The sequence below is a fragment of the Sardina pilchardus genome, chromosome 15 (assembly GCF_963854185.1).
Source record: "Sardina pilchardus chromosome 15, fSarPil1.1, whole genome shotgun sequence".
Classification (NCBI taxonomy): Eukaryota; Metazoa; Chordata; class Actinopteri; order Clupeiformes; family Clupeidae; genus Sardina; species Sardina pilchardus.
Genome location: NC_085008.1, coordinates 11638728 through 11656255, shown reverse-complemented (window position 1 = coordinate 11656255; position 17528 = coordinate 11638728). Strand labels below are relative to the sequence as shown.

Below are 17528 nucleotides of genomic sequence, written 5' to 3'. Positions count from 1 at the left end.
TGCGTGTGTGTGTGTGTGTGTGCGTTGGCCTGACCTATCTGTCCGGCGATGACCGGGGGCCGCACCACCATCAGCACCAGCTTGTCCAGCAGCAGGTGCAGGAAGCGCACCACGGGCTCCAGCTGCGTGGAGGTGAGCGCGGCGATGCTGGACTTGAGCTCCGCCTCCAGGTTGTTCTCCATGATGCGCATGTCTCCGATGCGCACCGGGAACATGTGCTCGTCCAGCGCGTGCACCAGCGCAAAGAACTTGTCCAGGTACTGGTCCTGAGGGAGCCACGCAAACGGTACACACTCAGAGGGTGGCTCTCAAACTCTCTCCTCCATCCTCGAGGCTCGTTCCCACTGATCTATAACTAATACTGGATAGACTATCCCATTGTTGCCGCCCCATCATTCTTTATCTAGACGAGGATCGAGGAAGGAAGGGAGGGTGTATAAAAGACCAAATGAGAGGCACCCAGAGACTGCAAGCACTCAGATATAGGAAGAGGGAGGAGTGCGTGCAGTGCATGAAGGACTGTTCAATTTTGCCCGAAAATCAAATCCCGATTTCCTTCTCTCAAAATCCGATTATCGATTACGTTTATTTTGTGAAATGACTAAAAGGCATTTAAGTTAAAAAGGGATTTAAGTGCAAATCTTGCTCTTACTAAACAATATGAATTATTCATAATTTATTTTAAAAAATATTGCTACAGAAAAACTTGAAAAAAAAAGCTGGTAGCAAAGAAAACAACATGGAGTTAATGGTAACTTAGGGACAAATAAATATTTAAAAGTTTTAAAGTCGACATTTTGTAGACCATTACACTAAAGTCCGATTCATCTTCATTTCAAAGCATCTGCGTTGGTTTTGAACATTTTAACCAGAAATCCTCTAGCAACAGACTTAAAGGGTCTATCTATTCATGGGTTTCATCAGGTCCCTTTCCACAGGTGTACTAATCAAGCACCATGCAATTTGCATTCATAATCAAGGTGCTTGAAATGATACACCTGTGCAAAGGGACCTGATGAAACCCATGAACATGTGCATTAAAAGTACACATCCAGTAGAACATGATCTATGAAACACACACACACACACACACACACACACACACACACACACACACACACACACACACACACACACACACACACACACACACACACACACACACACACACACACACACACACACACACACACACACACACACACACACACACACACACACACACACACACACACACACACACACACACACACACACACACACACACACACACACACACACACACACACACACACCTCATCTGGACTCTATGAACAAAGTGTAGTCTCCAGCTTGGCATGTGAGGCAGTTATGTGATTTAGGGCCTCATTACCTTGAGTAAGCTTTAGGAGGTGTGGTTATGAAGGCCCGACATGGCGTACACCCATGAAGGGGAGATTGAGTGGAGCGCACTAAATAAGAGCAACCAATCACATGCTGCCGCAGCCAAGTTCACCATCACTACACAAATCAAGTGTCCTGATTATTAACTTCTCATAGAGAGAGTGCGGGCCTGAATTAATCAGGCTGCATGCAGCGGTACAGTACAGTCAAGGCTGCGGGGCAAAGCCTTCACTTCCGACCAAGAGCTGTCAAGGTCAAAACACCTCACTGATCATTCCATCAACAGATATCGAAGATGTGCTCCTTTGTCAACTCTGTGAATACACATGAGGCGGTTATGCAAATACACTGCTTCCTTGCTTCTCGTTTTGGTGAGCGTACCTGTGTGTGCATGGCTGAGACTGTGACCACTTCCACATTGAAAACCCCTCGATGGTTATCAACCCACTTCATCCCTGGCAGCGGCACCTGCAATGGCAATGACAAAGCACGACCCTCATCAAACCACCATAATGCAAACCCCTAGCACTTTATATTTGTTAGTGCATAGTGTAAAATTGCTAGCACATAAAGTAAACAAAATCAACTTTTGAGGAAGTATAGAAAAGAAATGCAAGTGATAAAGATTTGAACCCTTTGAACTACAGAAACAAACATGAGCATTCCTGAGGCATTACTGGCAGCACAGAAAACAACATTGACTTAATGGTTTTAAAGTCAATATCTTGTAGACCATTACGCTAAAGGCCGATACATTTTTATTTCAAAGCATCTGCGTTGGCTTTGAACATTTCGACCAGAAATCCCCTAGGAACAGATTGAATGGCTCTATATGTGTGTAAAGGTACAGTATGTGAACATCAATACATGTGTCCAGACATGTGCATCAGCATGGGAGAGTGTGTGTGGAGTGGACATACCTCTGGGGAGAGCACTGAGTAGGACTGAGGGGGCTTCTCCAGGGACACGGGCAGACAGAAGTGCCCCGTTCTGAGACGGCCGTTCTGCAGCATGGGGATCCACTGAGGAGAGACACAACGGATGCACACACGTTCACAAAACGCTTATAAGCCATGCTGTATCATTTGTTATTATGTACACCAACTACAGAAAATGTACGTTCAATTAGTACATACAAATATAACTGGTATATATCTGGTACTGAAAAAATATGGTGATAGTATGGTATTGTAGCCTTTATGACAATTTACATCAGCAGTTTTGTGTGTTTATTATGTGTGTCACGGACGCATCAATGTGTGAGTCAGTATGCTAGCGAGACACAGTAAGAGTGTGGATGGCACCATGTCTCTTGTGGGAATGTCCACCTGCTCCGTTGGTTGTTGTTGTGTGTGAGTATGTGTGTGTGTGGGTGTGTGTGCGGGCTGGAGAGGGTGTCATACCGTGTAGCCCACGGGCGTCTCCAGGGGGGTGTTCTGCTTCTGTTGGCAGCTGACATGGTAGAACGTGAACAGGATGTGGTGGTGGTCAGTCAGAGAGGCCGGCAGCTTGATCTTGATCTCGTCATGGAAATCGGGTGACCTGAGGGAGCGTAAAAATAAGAACGCTTTGAGAGGAATAGCAGGAGGAGGAAGAGGAGGAACACCACTTCAAAAAGTACAATTAGCCGTAAAACAACGGGATGTGCTTATTTCTGAAATGCCCAAAAGACACATTTTCAATAAAAAAATGTTGTTGTTAGGTGAACTGTAAAAGCCACTACATAGCGTGTCTTGTGTAACCCCCATATGCTTTTCCCATGGGAGTGTCTGCTCAGGTCTATGCAGAAACGCAGCTGCAGGGTTAAGTGAGCGGGAGCGTGTCTGCGGTCCGTGCGGAGCTGCGGAGGCCAGGAGATGAGAGATGGGAGAATGAAGGGAAGGTGAAGAAGTACCCCGGCAGAAATAATTATCCCCGCGCAGCACGGCGGGAGATTGCAGCGCATCATAAATTCACCGAGGGCGATCAAATCTACAGACCGCGCGCCGTGCGCCTCACGGGTTTATTTACTTTCACCTTGGAAAAGACGACCCGGGGAAAAATACGGCCTGATTGGGAACGCGGCCGGCAGATTTAGTGCCATGAGAGAGTCATCTGGACAAGGACAGGGGCCTCCGCCAAGGGCATCATGGCACGCCATGAGACACCGTGTACTAGGGGCGTCCTAGACAGGCCTGGGACACAGTGGCTAACCGAGTGGCAAAACAGATGCAGCAAAAGCAAACGCCTGATATCAAGACATGGTTTGTTATCCGAGCTGTCCAATGTTGTTATTAGAATGACTGTTTTCTCAATAAATCCCCGAAGAAACAAAACTAAAACGCAATATTTCAGGATAATGATCTCGCTGTTCAATGTTGGTCATTCTCTTGCAGTTTCACAAGGACACTATTTGGAAAAAAAAAAAGAAACAAACAAACGTGCAGAGTTCCCCACACGGTAGGGGCAAAATTCACTGTGCCTGGCCAGGGTGGCTTCAGCCCTCTCTGTCAATCAACAGCCACCTCTGGCACATCAGCTGAGGCGCTGGCCCAATCAGTTGCCATCAAAACATCACATGGCACTCCACTCACATGGGTCACCGCCGAATAAAATCCACACACTCCCGTCTCATGGCGGTCAGCATGGACAGCCAAAATGGCTAGTATCTTTGACGATGAGGGAAGAATGTAATCCTGAGACACTTAATGGTACAGGACGACCAACATTTCCTTAGTTGGAGAACGGCTGCTCCTCTGCAGTGCGGGACTCACCGGTTGTGGTACACCACGGCTGTGTAGGCCTCTTTGGCGTACTCGGAACAGCTGGACTTGCCAAAAATCACCTGTAGGAGAAATAGTATATTAACACAACTTAGAACAACATGGAGCTACTTCATCCTACTGATCTTGGAGTGAAAATGAAAATCATGGTAAAATAAAATGTTAATGTAATATTTTAAATGTTTTCATTGTGATGTTTTCATTTTAAATGATTAATTGAAATCCATAGTGGTCTGGCTTGTCTGTCAAATTATGTGTATGCCTAATTCCAGCGCTAGGTGTTTGCACATGTTCTGTTAATTCCCATGTCATCTGTTTGCATTGTTGGTCCTTACAGGCAGGGCATTGCTGATATCCTCTCCATTCATGAACTGCACTTTGACTGTGATGTTGCGGGCAGAACCTTGCCGGTTGGCAAAGTTCAGGCTCTGAGGATACACGTACAGGAGGTTCCTGATGGAGAAAACAAGACACAATCAGAACTGATTAAAGCAGAACTAATGCACTTTAGTTCCTGCAAACAAAAGAAGGTTCTCCACGCTTCTGCAGTTAAGCGTCGATCTGGTGCAACCAGGCCAGGACAGATAGAGTATGAGAAGAAGAGGGACGCCGGTGCAACTCAAATATCTTCTACGTTTTTATTTAGAAGGCGCAAAACATTGACTAACGTTTCGATGTTAGAAACATCTTCATCAGATTCCTGGACAATCAAGTCAAGGACTCTGATGAAGATGTTTCTAACATCGAAACGTTATGTCAATGTTTTGCACCTTCTAAATAAAAAACTTAGAAGATATCTGAGTTGGACCGGCGTCCCTCTTCCTCTCATACTTAAGTTCCTGTTTCATTTCCAGAATGAACAAGTTCATTGATGAGGCCGTCTCCTATACAGTATCAAAAGAACCGAAACAAAATATCTTCAACTGATGCCTATGGATTGCCTGCAGAACTGTGATCAGTGTGTGATATTAAGCCTCAAACATTTGTCATACAGAGGAATGTCATTATCAGTAGGACAACGGTGATTCACGTACAGTAGGTTCATTTTTCCTGACAGTGCAAGTTCAGCAGAGACAGCAGGTCAGCTGAGGGATTGGTGGAAACAGGGGGCTTGACTTCCTACCACTCACTGTCCCTCTCTCATTGGCCAAGCAGATAGAGTTATTGACCCACATTTTCACATGGTTATGAGTGCATGTCACTTTACGCACTGGAAGCGGGGGGGTAAAGAGTGACAGGAAACCATTAATCCGTCATTCAGACGGAACGGCTGAACAGGCAGACAATGAGTTCAGTGACAAACTATGAAGTTATGAAACTGCATCTCCCTAGATTTCATTTATTTAAAAGCAGCGTTCTAGTCAACTCGCACAATCCAGTACACCAAACCCTCCTGGGCAATAAGGAACAATGACTGCTGGCCCAGGATGTCCACCCACTCAGGGGCCCTTGTGAGTAAATGCGAGCCTTTTGACTCAGTGGTCACACCAGTCCCCTGGGGCGAGGCAGAAGGTTTGAATGGTGCACTGTAACAACAGAGGCATGTCATAACACACTGACCGCAGTGACGTAACTCGGAATCCATAGGGATTTTTTTTCCAAAGACCGCAGGATTCAGAGAGATAAAAACAGCCACTGATTTGCCGTCTCTTCTCTTCCTTTCCTCTCCTTTGGACATCCTGTAACTTTCTCACGATCACTCTGGTCACGTGATCCTCGGGTTTGTTTTTCTTAAGAGGGATTTGTGTACTGGAGAAATCTCAAAAATAAATAAATGGCCCAACTACTGAGCCACAAGATCATGTTGGCGTGCAACAGCTTACCAGCTTCTTAAAACTTGAAATTCTATTTTTAACAGTTTCTGACATTTTAAGGATCAAACAATTAATTGAATATTTGTGGAAATAATAAAACGGATGAATGAACTATGAATAAAAATCAGGCTAGTTGTAGCCCTATTACATATCAAATCAACTGGTGTCACAACTGTCATAAATTGTTTTGAGGGGGAGCATCATGTTAAGAGAGGAGCATCATGTTTTGTGCAGGTCTATGGCGGAAGAGCAGGTTATCCTTTTCTTACAGAGATCTGCCAGGGAAGTCAAAGACGGCAATGAGGATCAGGGTAGATCCCTTCTGGATGGAAAGGGCATGTCTTCCTTACACACTTTGAATTGCACCTGTGTGTGAAATGTGCTATATAAACAAACTCGCCTTGCCTTGCCTCGCCTCGCAGCCTTTTTGTGCACATCAGACATCAGGCAGCGGCGCACGTCAAATGACCGCGAGTACCCTGCTGGAAGCTGACCAATGTATCATTAGCTTATCAGGCTCATCAGACCCACCTGAGGTTTAATCATTCACAAAATAGCCCAGCGGCCCTCAATGCCAAGACCCTGTGGCCCCTCCAAAGCACACACAGATGCAACTCATTCCTATTCATGCTGGGCCCCCCTGGGCACACAAAGGGAGGGCGGCCATGTTTGCTGTATGTAGAGATCCAGACCAAGTCAAAGGGCCGTTTGCCAGGACAGTCAAAAGCGAGCTGACATAATCAGACCAAAGCAAATACTAATGAACCATTGTGAACTGGTTTCAATTGTGAGACTCCTCCTGTTTGTGAGGGGGGGGGTGAGCACACAACCAGAAAATATGGCGGAATATTTGGCGAGCACACAACCAGAAAATATGGCGGAATATTTGGCCAAACCAATTTGAATACAAAAATGTGCAATTGATTATAACAGCACCACCTTGTGGTAGATTACCAATTACCCAAGATGGTCGATCTCTCGACTACCGATTCTTTAGCAGCTGAAGACAAAAAATGTCACTATTAGATAAAATAATTAAATAACTGGAAAATTGTAGTGGATGAGCAAATCAGAAAGCAAGGAGCCATCATAAGCTGAAGCGGAATTAGCTTTGTTTCATACTGATGTTTGCTAATGTGTCCTTTATGGAACAAGGTAAAAATGTAGATGAGTAGCCATCATCTAATTTGTGTGAGTAGAATGAGGCAACAGTGCATGAGATCTGGTCTCTTTGCCTTACTTTGTTGTTTAGACAATTCCATACAAAAAACTGCTTACAAGAAGAGGAAACGGCCTATGAGAATCATTTTAGTCACAATTCAAAATGTGCCGTCTTCTGCTTATATATATATTGTCCAAAGCCTATGTTCCTCAAATAACTTGACAGAGAACACACAGGGTGAGCATGAATGCACTAAAGCTATGGGAGCATTAGGTGCACAGGAGAGCACTCACCCATGACTTGCTGTCACAGAGTGATTCATGGAGTGAATGCATGTAGAGAGCATGATGTCAAGATAAGGTCCAGAGGAATTCCACCTACGCCATGATAAAATAAACCCTTTCAGAAGACACCATATTCTATCAAGATCTTCCCACCTCAAGAGAACAGACGGCGGTTTGGAGAAATGTACAAAAAAAAAAAAAAAAAGACTGCTTAATACCAATATACACAAGGCGTTGGTTGAAGATATTTCATTACATCATATGATGACTACCCGTAATTTCCCGACTATTAGCCGCGGCTTATACATTGATTTTGCAAAATTTCTTCAGCTATGAGGTTAATACAGGGGGTGCAGTTAATATGGTGTTGATATGGTTTTGTTTCTTTTAACTGGCATAAAACACTGTCCTGAGGCTTATACACAATGCGGCTTATATGCGGGAAATTACTGTATTTTGAGTGTATTTCTCAAATCAACTGCCTCTGTAACTGATAAGAAAATCTCAAACAGTATTGATATAAAGCAACAAGATAGTGGCTAACGAGATAGAACATAATGTACCAGCAAGAGAAATTCTACCCATCCTAAAAAATCACTTTCACTAGTTGGATGAGCTGAACACCACGTATTGATCACCTCCTCCATCTCTGGTGCCCAGAGTCATGGGACAGCGATGATGATCCACGGGCAACAAGAACTCATCTAGACCTCCTCAGTGACACTGGAGAGTGATGCAGCGCTGACTCATCAGGTGTCTAAATCGAACTCTCTCAGACAGAAAAACTGCACATTTTCTTATTGTCCACACCCGAACCCAGCTCTGGTGCGAGTCCCTTCTTCAGCATCCAGCTGTGACATGATGAAATAGGGCAGGCAAACGTGTATCATCAGCATTCTAGATTCGTTCTCTCATCTGTTTAATCATCAACTCATCCTCCCTCCCCCATCTGAGTGGAGGTATATAACAGTGCTCCTCACTCTGTTTGGACATCGTCCTCATACAAGACGAGAAAGGGAGAGGGGAAGAGATAGGGAGAGACGAGGAGGGACGGAGTGAGAGAGAGAGAGAGAGAAGGAGACAGAGCGGTGAGATAGGCAGATTAATGTTGAGACTCGGGTAGACCAAAAGGGGAAGGAAAAAAAAAAGACAGCAAGAATAACATACTCAAGAGACCAAAAGATATTAAATAAGGCAAGCCTTGGAAGCACACAGTAAGTAAGAATGAAGACTCTTTGTGTGTTATTACTGCTGCTGGGTCTAAGCAGTGCTGCTGTCGCTTTTAATCTTCTCAAGACCACGACGGATGCCACCACCCCCACACCTCATGCCCCGGGTGAGGGCAAATCGAGATTCGCCATGCTGGACGACGTCCGTCTTCTCGCCAACGGCCTCCTGCAGCTGGGTCAGAGCTTGCGGGAGTTTGTGCACAAGACCAAAGCCCAGATCAACGACATCTTCGAGAAGCTCAACATCTTCGACCGCTCCTTCTACCAGCTCTTTGTGGTCACCAACGAGATTAAGGAGGAGGAAGAGGAGCTGAAGAAGACCACCACCTTCCTGAAGGTGAACAACGAGGAGATCCGGAACCTTTCCCTGGAGATTAACTCCAAGATTGACGGCATCCTTCAGGAGCGCTCGCAGCTGCAGACCAAAGTGGGGGGGCTGGAGGAGAAACTCAAGGGGCTGTCGCAGACCATGATGCCCGCCGAGCAAATCCACGAGATTACCACCCTCAAGGTGAGTGACCAGCTATGAGTAACTCATAATTCGTACTGTTCAGCATAGCAGAGCCTGCTCTTGGAAATTGCACTTTTGTCATTTTTTGCCAGGTTTTGTAGATTGTTATCATGCAACTGAGCAATGTAAAGCACATGAATCTTTTAATTGAGGTTTGCAGTGGATGTGGAGAGGGGTTTTACTGAAAAGCACAGAAGCACCAATCCATTCAAAATGGACAATTCTAAGCACTGCACATGTTGTGTTTCAGGATGTGATTGAGTCTCAGGAGAGAACCATCACAGACCTGCTGAAGGCTGTCAGGGAACAGAATGAGCAGCTAAACTACCAGAAGAACAAGATTAAGGGTCTGGAGGACAAGGTGAGTGAAATTAGAACCAGCTTTGGGTTTCCAACATTCATTAAAAGGCTGAATATTACATAAAACCTGAATTGAAGGAATGTCAATTCTGAAAGTTTGAGATCATATGACATATGACAAAAACATCCGGTGAAACTGCAGCAATAACGGATCTTCAAAATTCTGTTTCAGTTTAACTTTGAAACTCTCCAAGAAACGGCTGAGAAACCAACAAATTCTGAATCTGATGCTCCAAGTCTTCTCCATTACCTTACAGACATCTCTACAAACAGCAGCACCAACACTACTGGTACTACAACTGCAATAAAACTCTTTTTTCAATTTGACAATGTTACCCTTCCTAGTCAATTATTGCTTAACCAAGTGTGGCCCTTAAACTGCTTACAGATCTCCCCATGGATTGCAATGAGATCTTCAACCAAGGACAGAGGAACAGTGGGGTATACGCCATCAAGCCAAATCAATCACAGCCTTTCAATGTGTTCTGTGAGATGAACTATGGTAAGACAACACTCTCTGCCACAATCCGTTTCCAACAAGGCAGAAATGATAAATGGAAGGAAACTGACAACTTGTAGAATCCATAGAATCTGACATTTTTACTGATTTGCACTCTAAATGTCATTAAATCCCTGAACTTTACTGCATGTTTAAGCAAACATCAAAGAAGCATGCAGCACATGCATGATCAACAAACACTTGCACATTGTTTATTCTGTAGGAACACCTTATCACAAGACACCGCTCTCTTTATCTTGGGCTTTTCCTGTTTGTTTATGCCCCCCTCCCCCTCAACCCAAACCCCCTACCCCCAACCTGTCTGCTTTAACCACATATGTCCCTCCTCTGTCTGTGTGTCATGTAGATGGTGGAGCCGTTGTCATTCAGCGCCGAGAAGATGGCTCCGTAGATTTTGACCAGACCTGGGAGAAGTATGAGAAAGGCTTTGGGGACTTAAAGCGTAAGGAAATATTTAAGTAACGTTGCTTCATTGGAATACACAAATGAAAGCATTTCGAATGCAACAATGGCTTCATTCTGTCGACCAGCTAGACATACATCTTTAGCCAGACGGGAGGGAAAATAGCTGTCAGGGTGCATCCGATGGATGCCTGTGAACATTTTCCGAGCAGACAGCTGACAGTTTAGATGCCTCAATTTTTTTTGTCCTGACAGGGCACTGACAGGCTATTACACCAGCCACACCTGGAGGCAGGCCAAGAGACACAAATCAGAGTGCATTCCCAAACGCTCAAAACCAAGACCTGCGGCTAGGAATGCCTCGCGCATAATGACTTTCCTGTGTGAGAAGCGATGAGTCAGCCACAGGCCTGGTGTCAGCAGTTAGAGCTCAGACACTAGAGAACAGCCACCAGCACACACTGCAACAGAGCTGAAAGCCATAGCACATGACACCAATTGTGTCGGCATTAACAAGCTGCTTTCTTGCGATGGCTAAAAGGACATCCACTGTGCATCAAGGATATTAGTGCTTACAAAGTTCACCGTGGCTTTTTTAAGAAATGAAAATATCAGTGCAGTTTTTGGTAATATTACTAAGAACGAAGGGCAAGAAACTCATGCAAACAACATCTCAAATATGCTGCCAGTTTGTAAGACTAAAATCATAATAAACAATCAATAATGTATATTACACTAACAGAAGCAGTCAGACTTCAGGGTTCAAGAGTCCACAGTTTTTGGGTTCACAGCACGACAAGTTGACTCAGAAGGCTGTTACGTAATGGGTAAAGCGTCTGCGAGCAGACTCCAACTAGCTGACCCTGGTGCTGTTGTCTTTGAGCAGAGGAGTTCTGGCTGGGCCTGGAGAAGATCCACGCCATTGCCCGGCAGGGGCCGAGCGTGATGCACATCCAGCTGGAGGACTGGAAGGACGAGACGCGCTCCATCGAGTACCTGTTCACCCTGGACGGCCCCGCCAACGACTACCCGCTCCACCTGACGCCCCTGAGGGGAAACCTGCCCGACGCCATGAGCAACCACACCGGCATGAGGTTCTCCACCAAAGACCGCGACAACGACAACCACGAGGACTCCAACTGTGCTCGCAACTACACAGGTGAGACGGCCACTTTTACAAAAACCCAAAAACTTTTACAGGTGTTTGCACTGGGTGTTGGATAATCTTGAAGTGGCACAAAAAACATCCAGACACACCGTTTAGGAGAAAGTTATGGAAGTAACCTCTCACAGCTTTTCTGAGCTTCTTTAACTACATGTCTTATGCATTTCTCATAGGTGGCTGGTGGTTCAATGCCTGTGGAGACACCAACCTCAACGGCAGGTACTTATGGCTCAAGTCCCGCGGGCGCGCTCTGAGGAGGAAAGGCATCTACTGGAAGCCAGCAAAGGGCAGCCCCTACGCCCTCAAGTCCACCAAGATCTCCATAGCACCCCAACGCCACTGACCACCACCCTCCGCCATCCCCAGTCAGCACGCATCGAGAAGCAGCAGGCAATCGCGCGAACTACGTGACTCGCTTCGGTCTGATGTAACACCGTGTCAATGATCTCTCACCACCAGAGGACTTCAGACAGACCAACAAAAGTTTAGCAAGGCAAACGCGTTCGAGTCTAGACCTGTGGGCACTAGACTGACAGAGAAATACTTAGATAGCTTCCATAATAAGAGTATAAAATACATTGAAATGTCAGTGAAAAAGAGGACCGTGAAAAAAGATAACTGACTGATAAGCATGCTGCATACAAAACCATCTTCCTAAGCTAGAACATCTGAAGTAGTGGCAAACACCTCATCTGGTCAGAACCTAATAAGGTGTTGCCACCTGACGTCATAGACATAATAGAGGGCCATCACTACATTCCATTTATTGTAGATTAGGCATCAAGGCCTATTGTTTTATGTGTATGTGTTTGAGGAAAAAAACAACTAACCATTAGTATAGAAATGTTTCACTTTATTTTTTTATACTGTCTTACAAATTGTATTTAAGGTGTAAAGTATACTGTATTTAAACCATTTTCATAACCATTTCACAACAGGGGCTTTAGCATTAGCTTTTTCTTATTACTAAGTCATATTGACTCAAGCGACATATTCTTCGTACATGGACTGTATGTATTTGTTTACCGAGACTCTCTTACCTAATTACAGAGTCTTCATATTTATAATGACAATACAATTAAAAGTATTTAAAAAGACTCAAATTACACAGGACTGGAGTCACTTTATTTCTGATATGTGTGGTCATCAATCACAGTTCCTCATCAAAACACATGAATAAAAATACCACTAATTGGTCAATTTTCCTGAATAGAAATGAATTACAGGGGGTTCACATTTGAAAGCCCCTTTTTCATGGTCAACCATTTCTTAGCTTAAAAATCTGAAGCACGCTGGCTCCTTGACAACTACATGCAAATCTGAGGAAATCAATGTAAAGCTATAAGTATATGAACCTGGCTAGACCGTGCATTAAAGGACAGTGCCCTAAGCTGAGCTGGCACAACTCCATAACAAACGGAGCGGCGCTCCAACTGCTTCAGAGATCATGGCACTGATATAGGTTATCCAGGTCTCATCAATCAGCACTGACCCAACTCAGGGTCTCTCTCTGGGCAAACGCAAACACACACACACACACACACACACACACACACACACACACACACACACACACACACACACACACACACACACACACACACACACACACACACACACACACACACACACACACACACACACACACACACACACACACACACACACACACACACACACACACACACACACACACGCACGCACAGTGAACTGATACCAACCTATGCCCCTAAGGCCTTGACTAAAATTAGAAACACAAATTGCAAAGGGTCAAAGCCTATGGGTTGTCAAAAGGCTGTTGTGTTGCAAGTTACCTTGAGGAGCTCCTCAGCTGAGCATTACAGTGTACAGAGGTGCAGAGCCACTGGTGATCAATGTCTATGTTGAAATAGAGAAATGCAATACACCGCAAACAAACTCAACGCACATTTTTTGGAAAGCTGAACACGAAAAAAAACCACACGGCAAAAGTGGTCATGGAGGTAACAGTGAACTCACATTGGGTCACTAAGCACACGTCAGAGATCCAGACTCTTGACCGTGGCACATTCAATTTTAAAAACCCTGCAAACTTCCCTTCTCTCTCACACAAAAACTAATACACACACAACCACAATTGAAAACAACACAAGCTAGCATGGAGCTAGACAGGATGTTGTTCAACTGAACTGAACTTGAACACCTCAGGTAATTCACCCGTGTCGTGTGTGAAACCTCCTCAACAAATGAGTGTCAGCATACCTGTAGTTGGTGTTGGGCACATACACATCTCTGGGGGGGAACTCGAGGATCTCTCTGGTGGGGCGCACCCTGCTGTCGGGGTAGGGCTTGACCTGCAGCAGCTCAGGGGTCAAGCAGTAGTGCGGATTCTCAGGGGCTGGGGAAATGTCCAGTTTCAGCTGGGCTGTGGGGAGTGCAAGAGAACAAGGATTATGAAAAGGTGGGACAGCAGAGGAGTGGAGGATGTTCTCAGACTTGTCCTCTGTGTTGTCGTTTCAATCATGCGATTTTTCAACATCCATGACTTCGATTGATTCGATTTCGAACCTGGGTCCCCATGGGCACTCGGACCCGTAAATGGTACGGGCGCTGTAGCCTGCTGTGCCACAGTGCCCCCGAATGTCCTGTATTCTGTACATTTTAAATTTCTCTGTCTCTTTCATTTATGCTCCTCTTTTCTACCTGACAAGTGCACAGTGGAAGTTGAGCTCTAAGGGATAGCATTTGGCTTACAACATGCCCATGTCTTTCTGCTCCAGAGAATTTTGCACTGGCTGCAAGGCATGTTTGAGTTTTTCGCATACAAGAAACATACACACGTAAAGACAGGTTTTGAGTCCACAAAATAAGGACTTGCTATTACCTCCGCCAAGGAGGTTATGTTTTCATCGGGGTTTGTTTGTTCATTTGTCTGTCTGTCTGTCTGTTTGTTTGTCTGTTTGTTCGCAAGATAACTCAAAAAATTATGGATGGATTTCGATTAAATTTTCAGGGAAGGTCTGAAATGGCCCAAGGAAGAAATGGCTACATTTTGGGAGTGATCTGTATCGCCGTCTTGATCCAGGAGGTGGCTGTGCTTTCGCTTGGCAGAGCCCTGTGTTCTAGTTTTAACAAAGACCCTCCTACTCTGCCATGTGCCCCTACTGGGTTTGAGCCACTCAGGTAAACGCACACTCACCTGTGATGGGCCTGAGCCTACGGAGAACGGAGGAGGGCCTCCTCATGTCAGCCAAGAACTTATAGAGGTCCTCATCACTCAGACGATCACCCTCCTGTTACACACACACACACACACACAAGCTGATAACCACATCACCTCACGATGGGCATATTAGCTCCGCCCAGCAACATCAGATAAGCAAACATTGACTATTCAGTTGATGGCTACTACTACTAAAAGGATTTACTTTATTTACCGGGCATCTGTCCATTTGGTTGCATCAGCACAGTGAGTCAGACCCAAATTCAGAGTTCTAATGTTTACTTGAAGCTATTATTGAACAAGATCAAAATGGTGCAGAAGGACAAATGCGTCCCACTCGGTTTCAGTCTTCAGTAAAGGGTCACAAGTTCACAACAAGTGTCAAGATAAAAAATACATCTATAATGTTACTCATTTAAATTCTCCCCAGTAGGGAGGAGCACCCCTGACCTGCTTGAAGAAGTTGGTGACGGTGAGAGTGGCCGGCCTGAAGCTGGTCAGGCTGCAGGACTCGTCCCCACTGGTGGTCCTCTCCAGGGAGCGCCGGCCCACAATGCTCGAGTTCCTACGCTCTGACCAGGACCCTTTCCGCTCTGCAATGGTCACACAAGTGAAGGGTCAAAAGGTGAGAACCTATCACTGGTATCACCATAGACATATATACAGTGTGGAGCACATGTATTTGATACCATGCTAAAACAGGAATATAATAATTTGCATTTTTGATTTGCATTGAGCTCAATGAGCATCAAACAGGCTAATAGGCCTACTGGAAAAACCACCATGCCAATCTCTAGCTATGGTGAAGGGTATGTGATGATGTGGGGCTATTTTAATTCCAACGGCCAAGGGAACTTTATCAGGATGCATAATATCCTGGATCCATGAAATAGCTGACCTTAACAAAATAATAACCTGCCTGCCCCTATGTTAACCCTATGGGTTAAATTCCCATAGGGTTACATTGGGGGTCAAATACTTCCTTCCCCTTAGCATTTAGGAAGAACATTTATTTATTTACGATACATTCTTCAATCACAAAGAAAATTGGTGTACTTAGCGGTTTTATTTTTACTCATTTTTTGAATTAAGACATTAAGATCAATTGTCAAATTATGATTTTATATTCCTCTTTTTAGGCAACTTTAGCATGGTATCAAATACATTTTCTCCTCACTGTATACATCTATGGGTATCTCTATACTGAAAGGGCGCGGTGGGGGGGGTGGGGGTGATCACCTGGCAGGCCCATCTCCAGCTCGGTGTCCCTCTCCAGGCTGCCGGCGCTGTTCACGATGTTCATCAGGTGGATGGCTGTCCAGGCAAAGGGCATGCGGTACCGGCCCAAGCGCTGGCAGAACTGCTCCGACTGGCCACGTAACTTCTCCAACTTCTCCTTGTTCTGACCAAGAAAAACAGTGACCAGTCAATACTAGTACTGCTCTCCCCACTTGGGGTTATATTTCAGCAGAGTGCTATAACAGAGGAGAAGTAGTTTTCAGACATTTTTTTTAAGCATGTGTTGTCACATGGTCCAGATTACTCTATTGAAACATTTTGGTTTTCTTTCTACAAAGAAATGGGCAAAGGGTCACTGTGACTGTAAACCTTTGTGACCGTAAAGTTGCATTTGAATGAACAGTTGTTCTGAGGCAGACCTCTGTGCTTTTGCTTCTGTTACCCACTGCCCTGTTACTCAAACATCCACAGAGTAACTCCAGCCCCTCGCATGCCATAACCTCAGAGCTCTGACTCAACACACTGTAACCAAAGAATCAGGTTTGGTGAGGGCAACAGCTGGCAAGCTGGTGACCCTTACTGGATTAGCGGACTTACTTTAGGGGCGTCAGCCTCTTTGAATACCATGTATGGCTCGGCACACTCTCCGATGTCCCCTTGCTGCAACACTTTCTCCAACTAGAATTCAAACAAAGCACAGTGAATGAACCCGAATCCGCATGGAAAAGGGAGAAATGACATCACCGATATTTGTGTGGGTGGGTGCAGTCTGCTTTGTACATGTTATCACGCTGTGCAGATACTCTATATGTATTTGCTCTTATCTAAAGCATTGTGCAAGGACTAAATCCTACACATCTGCTCTGCTTAGCTGTTTTAACAAGACGCTCTACCAGTTCAGCAACCAAGAAAGAGACCTCAGAAATGAACTTCCTCTTTACTGAAACAATCTAGGGTTAGGGTTATTCACATCGATATGCATACAGTCTCCGCTAAATAGCACAGAAGAGATTGTTAATTAGTTGCTGCGGTCATTGAGAGGTTTCCTCTCTGTTGTGGAGGCTGAGGATCTTATAAGGACATGAGTTCATCACGAGGGCATTCATTGAACTGTGAGTAACACAGAACATCAGAGCAGCCCATCTCCCATGAGAGTTCTGGAGTTCTGAGTTCTGTTTTCCGCCACTGACCTTGATCACCAGGAAGACATCTTGGGAAGGATAGGTGATCGAGAAGATGGCGGATCGAGCCAGAGTGGAGATGGCAGCCGTCTGGATGTGAGGCTTCAGCATGCCTTTGGTTTGCTCAGAGTTCAAGTCAAAGAAGAAGTTCTCTGATATCTGACAAAGGACAGAGAATTAAATTCAGATGAGGGAAAAAAAGTCATTTCCAGCAGGGCTTAGTAGCTCCCCCTAGTGCTGGTCAGAAAGTATTGAAATATGGACAAGAGGAGAGAAAGTGCCTCACGGTACACTGTTACGATGAACTGGGCCAT

At 45.1% G+C, this 17528-nt stretch overlaps 2 protein-coding genes across 2 annotated transcripts in view; one reads left to right on the top strand and one right to left on the bottom strand.

Annotated features, from left to right (window-relative positions):
• dock7 (dedicator of cytokinesis 7) overlaps nt 1-17528 on the bottom strand; it is a 63386-nt gene that overhangs the window by 26165 nt on the left and 19693 nt on the right. The window contains exons 9-20 of the mRNA XM_062555656.1: nt 17224-17373; nt 16631-16711; nt 16034-16196; nt 15245-15387; nt 14771-14864; nt 13834-13996; nt 4481-4598; nt 4137-4207; nt 2787-2925; nt 2304-2405; nt 1765-1851; nt 35-266 (exon numbers count right to left, since the gene is read on the bottom strand). Coding sequence (XP_062411640.1) covers nt 35-266; nt 1765-1851; nt 2304-2405; nt 2787-2925; nt 4137-4207; nt 4481-4598; nt 13834-13996; nt 14771-14864; nt 15245-15387; nt 16034-16196; nt 16631-16711; nt 17224-17373 — 1543 coding nt within the window. The remainder of the gene's footprint in view (nt 1-34; nt 267-1764; nt 1852-2303; nt 2406-2786; nt 2926-4136; nt 4208-4480; nt 4599-13833; nt 13997-14770; nt 14865-15244; nt 15388-16033; nt 16197-16630; nt 16712-17223; nt 17374-17528) is intronic.
• Nucleotides 6777-12698, top strand: angptl3 (angiopoietin-like 3). The gene is made up of 7 exons (XM_062555655.1): nt 6777-9145; nt 9396-9506; nt 9678-9795; nt 9894-10007; nt 10372-10467; nt 11314-11586; nt 11766-12698. Exons 1-7 carry the CDS (start codon nt 8630-8632, stop codon nt 11933-11935), a joined length of 1398 nt encoding a protein of 465 aa, XP_062411639.1. The 5' UTR covers nt 6777-8629; the 3' UTR covers nt 11936-12698.

Coding starts and splice junctions, on each gene's coding strand:
- angptl3 (XM_062555655.1), top strand. CDS start 8,630: ATGAAGACTCTTTGTGTGTTATTACTGCTGCTGGGTCTAAGCAGTGCT. Junction 10,008..10,371: donor GTTCTGTGAGATGAACTATG/GTAAGACAACAC, acceptor TGTGTCATGTAG/ATGGTGGAGCCGTTGTCATT. Junction 11,587..11,765: donor CTGTGCTCGCAACTACACAG/GTGAGACGGCCA, acceptor CATTTCTCATAG/GTGGCTGGTGGTTCAATGCC.